Below are 11,812 nucleotides of genomic sequence, written 5' to 3' on the forward strand. Positions count from 1 at the left end.
AAAGAGATGGGAAAAACAATTACAAACTTTATATGGAAAGGAAAGAGACCCAGGATAAGCAAAGCACTGCTTAAGAAGAAGAATAAGGTTGGAGACTTCTCCCTGACTTCAAAATTTACTACATGTCTACAGTGGTCAAAACAGCTTGGAACTGGTCCAATGAAAGATACATAGATCAATGGAACAGAATTGAGAATCCAGAAATTAACCCATTTACATACAACTAACTGATTTTTGACAAAACACCTAAATATATCGCAAGGGGAGGTGATCGTCTTTTCAACAGATGGTGCTGGCAGAACTGTGAAGCGATCTGCAAAAGACTGAAATAATACCTTCACCTCACATCTTATACAAAAACCATCTCAACAAGGATTAAAGACCTAAATGTGAATCCCAAAATTATAAAGGCCATTAATGAAAAAATTGGGAGAAATGTGAGGGCACTAATTCAGGGAATACACAGACTACCAAATATTTTGAAAACTACACAAACAAAAATAGACAAAATAGATGAGTGGGACATAGTAAACATTAAAAACTTATGTGCATCAAAAGACTTCACTATAAGAGTAAAAAGGGAACCCAGAGAATGGGAAAAAATCTTTTGCAATGACACATCAGACAAGGAACTTATTTCTAAAATATATAGAAAACTACAACACCTCTACAAGAAAAGGACAAATAACCCAATTACAAAATGGGCATAGGACATGAACAGACACTTCATCAAGGAGGAAATCCAGGCAGCCAACAAACATATGAAGAAACGTTCACAATCACCAGCCATTAGAGAGAAGCAAATCAAAACAATAATGAGATATAATCTCACACCAGCAATAACAGCAAAGATAAAAAATGTAGAGGATAATAAATGCTGGTGGGGATGTGGAGAGACAAGGACACTCCTGCATTGCTGGTGGAACTGCTAAATGGTCCAACCACTCTGGAAAGCAAGATGGCGCTTCTTCAAAGGTTGGAAATAGAAATACCTTATGATCCAGCAATTCCTCTACTTGGTATTTACCCTCAAGAAATATGAGCTACAACACAAGTAGACATATGCACACCAATATTCACAGCAGCACTATTTACAATAGAAAAAAAGATGGAACAGCCAAAGTGCCCATCAACTGAAGAATGGATAAACAAACTGTGGAACATAAACACAATGGAATATTATGCTACCTTGAAGAATAACAAGGAAGCTGCAAGCCACCACATAACACGGATGAACCTTGAGGGCATTATGTTGAGTGAAATTAGTCACAAAAGGAGAAATACTGCATAGGACCACTACTGTAAAAGACTAAGAAAAAGAACCCATACTAAAAGGGGTTGGATTCTTTGCTGGTTGCTGGGATGTGGGGGTGGAGTGAGGGGATGATACAACCACGTTTTCTAGAAGTGAAGAGGACTTAAAAAACTGATGAAGATCAGAGACTACAGTTTCAGTATGAATTGCACCTCAATGTAAAGACAATAAAAATCCTCACAACTGGGCCCATAAATAACATCATGATAAATAGAGAAATAATTGAAGTTGTCAAAGACTTCAATTTGCTTAGATACCTAATCAACACTCAGAAGCAGCAGTCAAGAAATCAAATGACGTATTACCAATAGGCAAATCTGATGCACAAGACCGCTTTAAAGTGTCCAAGAGAAAAGATGTTGGACAATAATAAGGAAGACTGTAGAAAAACTGATGCATTTGAATTATGGTATTAAAACAGAATATTAAAAGTACCATGAACTGCCAGAAGAACAAACATATCTGTGTTAGAAGAAGTATAGTCGTAACACTCCTTAGACACCAGGATGGTGAGACTTTGAACGTACTTTCAGGAGGGATCAATCCTTGGAGAAGGGCATTATGCTTGGTAAGTGGTGAGTCAACAAAAATGGTGGAAACTCTCAACGAGATGGACTGACACAGTGGCAGTAAAAATGGCTTCAGACAGAACAATTGTGAGGATGGTACAAGACTGGGCAGTAGTTTGTACTGTTGTGCTAAGAGTTGGAATTGACTTAGACGGCACATAATAAGTTTGATGGAGTCCTGGTGGTGCAGCCTGGTGGGCTGTTAACATAATCACTGGTGGTTCCAACCAACCACTGCTCCATGGGAGAAAAACATGGCAGTTTGTCTCTAACGAGATTACAGCTTCAGGAGCCCTATGAAGCAGTTTTACCCTGTTCTATATAGTCCCTAAAGGAGCTCTGATAGTGTAGTGATTACGAATCGGGCTGCGAACCTGAAGGTCAGCAGTTCGAAACTACCAGCTGCTCCACGGGAGAAAGATGAGGCTTTCTACTCCCGTAAAGATTCACACCCTCGGAAACCTTGTACAGGGTCAACAATATAGTCCCTAAGGAGCTCGGGAAACGTAGTGGTTACGAGTCAGGCTGCTAATCACACAGTCAGCAGTTCAAAACTACCAGCTGTTCCACGGGAGAAAGATGACACTTTCTGCTCCCGTAAAGATTTACAGCCTCGGAAACCCTATGCAAGGTCATTATGAGTTGGAAACAACTCCACGGTACACCATCACCACCATATGGTTTCTATGATCATAGATAACAAGACTGGCAAATATTAGTGGTTTTTGTTTGTGTCAAAGAAAGTAAAATAAATGGCAAGTAAATATAATACCACCATTATTATTCATAAGAATACATCATAGATAGGTAAGTTAAAAGTCGGCTACAAAATCATAGAAACCTTTATTTACTAATCAAAAGTATCAAAATGTGAAGCTATTGCTTCCTCATATATCCTCCAAGGAGGTCTATACACTGCTGGAGGTGGTATTTCCATCTAACTCTTCCCCGAAGGACCTCTGGTAGCATAGTGGTTATGAGTCAGGCTGCTAACCTCAAGGTCAGCAGTTCAAAACTACCAGCTGTTCCAAAGAGGAGTCTTTTTGCTCCCATAAAGATTTACAGCCTTAGAAACCCTATGCGGGGTCGCTATGAGTTGGAACCGACTCCACGGCACTTAGCCAACCGGCCAACTCTTCCCTGAGTCCTAGTGTGGCACTGTGGGTTAATGCACTGGACTGTAAGGTTGGTTTGAACAACGTCGGCAGTTCAAGCTCGCCACCTGCTCCTTCTTAACCCAATACAGGGTTGCTATGGATCGGAACTGACTAGATGGCACTTAACAACAACTCCTCCCTGGTGTGGCATTATGGGATAAAACACTGGACTGCAAGGTCAGTTTGAACCATGGTGGTCCAAACTCACTAGCTGCCCTTTGGAAACCCTATACACGGTCGTTATGAGTCGAAACCGACTCGACAATACTTAACAAAAACAACTCTTCTCCAGGAGTCCTGGTGTAGTGGTATAGGATAAATACTGGGCTGGTAACTGCAAAGTTGGCAGCTCAAACCTACCAGCCGCTCCTCAGAAATCCAATACAGGGCGGCTATGAGTCAGAAACGACTCAAGGCTCAACAGTACTTAACAACAACAATACAAGAATAACCCTTCCCCAAAGCATTCTATACTCTTCTAGTTATACCAGGTCCAAAGAGTGGTTTTGGCATCCTTGAGGGATTCAAATCATGTTCCTCTGAAATGTGCTTTGAATTTTATTAACAAAAAGAAGCCTGAAGGGGCAAAATCAGGACTGTAGGGTCAGTTGGGGAGGTTTCCCAATGAAATAAATTCTCAGAAGACAGCCCTTGCTAGCCGTGAAGACAAGCAAGTACACTATTGTGATAGAAAGAAATTCCAATTTTCCTGGTCTTTTTTTCACCAAAGCAATATTCCATTTTCTTATATACATATTTTTTCCTTTTATTAAAAAAACTTATTAAGTCCTGTGATTGTTCTGTGTCCTTTGAGAAAATCTATCAAGATTACCCCTTGGGAATCCCAAAAAATGTCACTGTAAATGTCTTCCCTGTCTTAAATTTAACTGGCACTGCAGACCCTACTGGAAGCTACTGTTCTGAATGGACCTTTTTTTTGGAGGTACCCTAAGGAGACATAGACATGTGTATTACTCAGAAAATTTGTCTGCAGTCATCCACTGATTTCAGAGACATGTTTAGACACATTTTGTTTTGAATAAACATATGATCTAGAACCCTAGTAGCATAACTTTTTGACTTATCCTCATAAATAGGGTTAAAAGGACTGAGTTTGATTTTCTATTTCTTCTAGATACATCATATTGTATAACCATGTGAATACTATAAATGGACAGCTTCAGGCCTCCCAAGAACCTAAATAAGTAATAACAATTAGAAAATTTTGACAGCTAAGAACTGCATTCTATGCTAATGCTGAATTTTATCTGAACCCTGTGATATTGGAAAACAGCAGTGGTTAAAGAAATCTCTTCACCCTTTGTGTTCAGAAACATGCTTACTGGAAATAACTAACCTTCTCATATATGACTCAGATAAGACTTCCCATGTGCCTTAGACTCAGGGATGACCCCTTGTTTACCTATCACAAGGCCAGAGACAAACCCTCCAAATGCCCATTTCTTGCCTCATAAATGAGTAACTGAATTGCTTGTTCACCTGATCAATCAGAAACACTCTTTCTAACTAAACTTTGATTAAGCTTCTCTCCTTTCCCCAAGTCCCTGAATTATGGTCCATTCTCACTCAGCCTGAGCCCACACACTAACTCTCCTTAAGGGTCCCTCCTGGAGAACAGGCCGGCCTCAGCATAAAACAGTCTGATTGATCATCTGATCATGTCACCCACACATCCCATCTCCTACCACTGGTTTTATTCTAGCTTTATTTACTCTCAGTTTCTAATGAAAAACAATACAAAATACACTTTTCCCTAATTCTTGAAGGCACGGCTAGATTCTATTATCAGAGCGCTCCACCGTTTCTTATTGAATAAAAGCTTCTATGAAAGTTTTGATTTGTTTTTTAATTGGCAGATTATTTTTTGAAAAAGTCTTATTATATGTATGGCATAGAGGATAATTCTTAGCCAACCAAAATGCCAGTTGTGTTGTTAAGTGTCACTGAGTCAGTTCTGACACACAGCGATCCTATACAGAGTTTCCAAGGAGTATATGGTAGGTTTGAACCACCAATCTTGAGGTTAGCAGTTCAGTGCTTATCCTGCAGTGCCACATTTAATCTTCTCAAAAATTTTATCTCCCCCTCTAGATTTTATTCAAAGTATTACACGGACTTCCCTACACTGAAATTCTTAACTCCTTTCCCTCACCAACTCAATCTTTCTCTATTATTTCACAGCTAAATATCCTGAGGAATCTATTTTTCCAAAATACATTCTGGACTGCTAACCACAAGGTCAGAGTCCTGGTGTGGTACTGTGGGCTAATGCGCCAGACTGCAAAGCCATTTGAACTGCAAGGTCGGCAATTCAAGCTCACCAGTCACTCCTCAGAAACCCTATACAGGGTCGCTATGGGTCGGAACCAACTTGAAAGCACTTAACAACCACAACCACAAGGTTGGCAGTTCAAACCCACCAGTCAGTCATTCCTTGTAGAAAGCTGAGGATTGCTGCTCCTGGTAAGAATTACAACCTTATAACAAGGTTGCTATGAGTCAGAATCGATTTTACGGTATTCCCTCTATTCTCCAACTTACTAACATCCAAAATTCAAACCAAAAACCTCATAAACCCCGGAGCTACTTTGCAGAACGTCATACTATTCGACCTCATAGTAACTTCTGACTAATCCTCACAGGACTGGGTGTCACTCAGCCTAAAAGTCCTCAAAAGTACACATCAGTATCTTCTGATAATGAGAGTCGAGTGTTATGACTGTGTAGCTGGCAGGCTGAGGGAAAAAGGCCTAAATGGAAAACATCTGTGAGCTGGTACCTAACGTGAAGGGAAGGGATACAGAAGGAAGATTTATAACTTAAGCCCAAGAAAGGCAGAATTATAAGCCAGGGATCCTGGGTACAAAAACGCTGAGGATTCTACACTCATGAAAAAGTAGACGTTGCTTTCTAGTCTATTCATTCATTCCCATCCCAACCCTTCCCTGCCCATTCCATCCTTTCCTATATCCCATCCTATCTAATTCACACTGACAAAAAGTATAAAGGCTATAAATCTACATGTTAGCAATGACTAAATATTTGGATCTAAATATATTTAGATTTTCCTTATTTTTTATTTTTAATCTAAATACATTTTAATTTTCTTTATGATTTCTATAGTCCTATGAATGTAAACATATTTATATTTTTTCTTTTTAACAATATATATATTGCAATTTTTCTACAATGAACATACAGTTTTTGAATAAGGAAAAGGTTGCATTTTTTATTTTTCTTTAAGCAAAAGATCTGCATGTTTATCTTTCACAGCAACAAAGAAAGGTAGTACCAGGAGATGTTTCTCCTTGGAATACATGTGAGGAGAAAACATCTAGGAAGTGAGTGGGTGCTGGCAGCTTGAAAGAGGAAAGAAAAGCAAATACAGTCCATTTGCTAGCAATGAGTCCTGCCCTGAGATTTAACCAACACTCTTCCTAGGCCTCCGGTGGGGAAAGCCTTTCAGTCTTTCACTGGAATTTCACTACTCCTCTTTATTACCACAGTACTACCACCACTACTACAAAGCCACTCAAATGGTATCTAGTGACAGGCTTGCTGACTTCTGGTGCCTCTTCCACATGCTTACTAACATTCTAGAAACAGTGAGTAGTCTACAAAATTACCATAGTTCCTTACTACTACAAGATACTCTAAACTCTGCTTACTATACCAGCTATACTTCCCAGCAGACACTGGGGTCCAGTTAGATTTCATAACTGTAATTCTCAAAACATCCCATATTCTGGTTTTGTGCCTCTACATATGCTCTTCCCTCTCCCTAGAACCTGCTTCTGTCCCCTTATCCAGATGGCAAGCTCCATCATGGTGCTGTTAAGTGTCATCAAGTCAGTTCTGATTCATAGTGACTCTGTGGAGGGGTGCCAAGGAGCAGTTGGTGGATTTAAACAACTGACCATGCAGTTAGCAGTCCAGTGCTTATCCTACAGCATCATACCAAGAGTCTTCCTTTATGTATAGTCCAAATGATAAACCACTGCAAAGTACTCCTTGTCAGCTGGCTGCTCTTTCTGCTATACTCTTTAATCATTTTGTACATAATGTCTTATAGCACTCATTTCGCTACTGGGATTACAGCGAAATACTGTACCTGTTAAGTGTACCTAGCACACAGTAAGTACACAATAAATATTTGAGGACTCGATTATTATTATATCAGGTATAAATAAACCACCACATAAGTGTTTCTCTTTACTACATATTTTTATAGATATCTTAGAAATAAATTTTAGGAGTAAAAAAACAGTGAATAATCTACAGTAGTACTCTATTATTCTAATGTAAAACTTTAGACCTAGTTGAAAAGAAAGCAAATATAAAGTCCAAGTAGATACTAGGCAAATGGTAACACTTCTTTATAGCTAAGAAGATGAAATTGTAACCATCTAGAATTACCATCTTAACTAGAAATGTGAGGCTAACATAGCATAGAATGGTTTTTTTTTGTTTTTTCCTGGTGATGGTGGTAGGGTGCTGCAAAGTATTGCTAAAAAGCAAAAGTAATTATAAACGGTTTCTTCTCTTCAAAATCCAATCAATTAAGATGGCTGATAACCTGAGAAGGTGGAAAACTTAGAAGATAAACTACAAGGAAAAGAGTATCTGTACTTAACTCTAATTTCCATTATTTTCACTTTTATCAGAGCCTGCCTATTACCTAAATTGAATTTACCTGAGCTAAAGTAGGAATTGAATTTTGACCAGTCTGAGTCTGCATATGAGCAGATTCATTCTCTGCCACAGAATCTGTTACACTTCCATCCTGCTGGGATTCAATTGTTTCCATGGCCATTTGTCTGAAAAGACAATAAAAAGGAAGAAGTATTAAGGGCCTATCTGAAATATTTCCTTATTTTTAATCTAGCTTTCTGATATTAATTGCTGACATCCAATTGTACTATTTTATTTTCTCAAAAAATAATTTCAGTAGTAAATTCCTAAGTCTCTAACTTAAGGCATCGTTTTCTGCTCACTGGACAAGAACACTGCCAAGGGATCCTGTGAAATCTTTTACCAGAAGTAGCTTGTTTTTTAAAACAACTGTTTGCCATCTTATGAGTCTCCTTGATAATTATTTTAAGTGCTCTTGTCTTAGTTACCTCATCTAGTATAACAGAAGTACCAAAAGAATAGTGTTTTAACAAACAGAAATTTGTTTTCTCACAGTTTGTTGTTGTTGTTAAGTGCTGTCGAGTCAATTCCAACCCATGGTGACCCTGTACAGGGTTCCCAAGGAGCAGGTGGTGAGCTTGAACTGCTGACCTTGCAGCTCAAATGGCTTTGCACTCTGACGCATTAACCCACAGCGCCAGAAATCTGAATTCAGAGTGCTGGCTGTAGCGGAAGGCCCTCTCTGTTGCTTTAGAAGAAGGTCTTTATCTCTTCAGCTCTGTTTCCTGATTCCTAGGAGCTCAGCAAGTGTATTGGCATCTGTCTTACGCCACCTCTCCTCACATGTTTAATGACAGATATCTCAAAAGAGACTGATTCAAGATATACACATTAATCCTGTTTCATTAACAAAATAAAATCAAATTCTAAATGGGATTATAACCACAGACATTGAGGTCAGAATTTATAACACATATTTTCAGGGGGCATAATTCAATCCAGAACATTTCTTAGGATAAATGAGTGACAAAACTAGGTTTTCTGTTTTACCTTAAAGTATAAATATTCTATAATTCTCAAGGCCTAATTATAAAATGATGGAAGTATGAAAGAATTTCTTGATTTATAAATTAATTGCATTATAACATACGTAAGTCTTGTTTTGGTAGTGCCAAGTAGTTTCTGCCTAAAAGCCTCCCAAATAAACTGAGTCACTAAAAGTTGCCCACTTGTCTTGTTGTTGTTGTTGTTGCTAAGTGCCATCGAGTCGATTCTGACCCAAAGTGACCGAGGAGCAGCTAGTGAGCTTGAACCACGACCTTGCAGTTCAAACAAGTTTGCAGTCTGACATATTAGCCCACAGTGCCACACCAGGACTCCTTAAAAAACAAGGATTACTTTAAAAAGGACAATCTAATTATTCCTAGAAAAATTTTTGACATGACTGTAGTTTCCCTATGAATTTACTTTAAATTAGTGATTTCTATGTGGAGTCTTTACAGATGGAAGATAAAATCATATTAGATTTTATTCTACTGGGAGAAATTAGAGCAAAAAATAAAATGAAATTTAAATTTTTAAATTTACATATAAAAGCTTACATATTTTTTCACTCACCAATAATAGATCTTGTTTTATAAGTACTCTTAAAAACAACAACAATAAACAGTTGCCACAGAGTCAACGCTGTTTCATACTGACTCATGTGTATCAAAGTAGAACTGTGTTCCATAATGATTTGGATGGCTGATTTCTGGAAGTATCACCAAGCCTTTCTTTTGCAGTGCCTCCGGATGGACTCAAGCATCAATCTTACAGTAAGCAGTAGAGTACATTAACCATCTGCATGTACTATTGAGGAACTCTATTAAGAGTCTACATATGCATCCAAAAGTATACAGGCCATTTAGTTTGGGATTAAAATGTGCAAATCCCTTTCCTGATTTAGTAAAGGAACTCTGGTAGTGTAGTGGTAACCCCAAAGTCAGCAGTTCGAATCTACCAGTTGCTCCATGGGAGAAAAATGAGGTTTTCTGCTTCCGCAAAGATTTACAACATCAGAAACCCTATAAAGGGTCACTATGAGTCAGAACTGACGCAGTGGCACATGACTACCACCACCACCATACACCTGGGGAGTGCTGTGGCTCTGTAAAATAAGCACTAAACTACAAGCCTCATGGTCAGCAGTTCAAGTCCACCAGCCATTCCAAGGGAGAAAGAGGTTTTCTGCTCCTGTAAAGATTTCCAGCCTCAGAAACCCTATGTAGGGTCGCTATGAGTAGGACCCGGCTCCACGGCACTTAACAACAAACATAGTCCTAACGGTTACTTCTCACTTCTCAAAGTCATTTTCATATTTATAATGAATAATGACAACTTACTGCAATTATGCCAAAAGAAAAATCCCTAGCCTACTGTGGAAAAAATTGTCCTTCCCTTATACTCTTTCCTTATTACTTCCCAGAGTGGTCGCCCCAATTCTAGGTAAGTTCAGGTCATCACCTTGCATAAATTGCTAATTCCTACCTCACCACTTATGTTCAGGTAAGCAGTTCTCAGAAAATATCTCAGACAATTAGTTCTACAGGATACAAAAAATGAGAGGAAGGGAAACAGTTGGTCAGAAAGTTTTCAATATACTGAATTAAAAAGGCTTCACTGTTACAGAGTTGCTTAGAAACTTGAATATACTAGTCTGTTGAGAAAAGCATGCAGATTTAGTGTGTAGCATTTAAAAAACATATCTGAAAACCAAATTCTGTTTCACAAAGCATGTCCTAGATACCAGTGTTTTAGAAGCAACGTGAGAAATGTTGTCTTACACCTTTATGAAAACACTCTTAAGGATACAATCAAGATGGCGGATAGGGTAGATGTGCAGTGAGGAGCTCCGTAAACACCACTACAGAATACCGGGCAAAGCAGGCTCAGGGGATGGTGCTAGAACTCTGAACCACATATAAGGGAATAGTTAGAAGATTGGAAAGCTTACAGCTAGGGGAATTTGTACGAGAATCAAGAAATCCATTGCTTTCTAATTCAATACAATCAGCTATTCCTGGAGCCACCATCTTGGGAGCGAACAATTGGGAGAAGGATCAGAACAGCCACGAATACCTGACAGATTCAAGGAAATACAGGTGTGGACATTCTTCTTCTTCTTTTTTTTTTTTTTGTGTATCTGTCCATTGTTCATTGGTCTCTCCCTGAGTGCGCACCTCAATTCTGGTAACTAAAAGGGATACCTGAGCAAATGGATATCCCACCCTCACCCCTGGAGGGTTCTACTACGCATGTGCACAGATCTCCTCAAAATTTCAAGTGACAGTTTCGACATAAAACCAAACGGCCACCATTTATCTATCTGTCGTACTGTGGTGGCTTGTGAGTTGCTGTGATTCTGAGGGCTATTCCACCGGAACTTTAAATAACCAGCAGGGTCACCCATGATGGACAGGTTTCAGATAAGCTTCCAGACAAAAAGAGTAGGAAGAAAGAGTGATGAACTACTTCTGAATATTTAGTCACTGAAAACCTTATAAATAGCAGAGAAACACTGTTAGGTAACAGTGCCAGAAAATGAGCCTCTCAGGTTGGAAGGCACTCAAAATGAGACAGGGGAAGAGCTGGCTCCCCAAAGTAGAGCTGACCGTGATGACGTGAATGGAGTTAAGCTCATGGGAGAAAAGTCCATAGAATCTTCATTTGCTGATGGGGCACAACTCAAAATGAAGAGAAACAGCTGTAAACATCCATTTAAAATAGGAACATGGAATGTACGAAGTATGAATCTGGGAAGATTGGAAGTTGTCAAAAATGAAATGGAACGTATAAACATTGATATCTTAGGCATTAGTGAGCTGAAATGGACTGGTATTGGCCATTTTGAATCTGACAACCACATGGTTTACTATGCCGGGAATGACAAATTGAAAAGGAATGGTGTTGCATTCATCGTCAAAAAGAACATATCCAGCTCAGTCATGAGGTACAATGCTGTATGTGATAGGCTAATTTCCATGCGCCTACAGGGAAGCCCAGTTAATACCACTATTATTCAAATTTATGCACCAACCACTAAAGCCAGTGAAGATGAAATAGAAGAATTCTACAAA

At 38.9% G+C, this 11,812-nt stretch overlaps 1 protein-coding gene across 5 annotated transcripts in view; it reads right to left on the reverse strand.

Moving 5' to 3' along the window:
• Nucleotides 1-11,812, reverse strand: part of CREM (cAMP responsive element modulator) — a 135,224-nt gene that overhangs the window by 77,618 nt on the left and 45,794 nt on the right. For 4 of the 5 annotated variants that reach the window (XM_006871232.1, XM_006871233.1, XM_006871231.1 and 1 more), the window contains exon 1: nucleotides 7,756-7,875. In XM_006871232.1, the coding sequence (XP_006871294.1) occupies nucleotides 7,756-7,875 (120 nt within the window). Of the gene's footprint in view, nucleotides 1-7,755; nucleotides 7,880-11,812 lie in introns of those variants that run through there. The other variant, XM_006871236.1, reaches the window with a different exon arrangement.

This window comes from Chrysochloris asiatica, unplaced genomic scaffold, assembly GCF_000296735.1.
Source record: "Chrysochloris asiatica unplaced genomic scaffold, ChrAsi1.0 scaffold00164, whole genome shotgun sequence".
NCBI lineage: Eukaryota > Metazoa > Chordata > Mammalia > Afrosoricida > Chrysochloridae > Chrysochloris > Chrysochloris asiatica.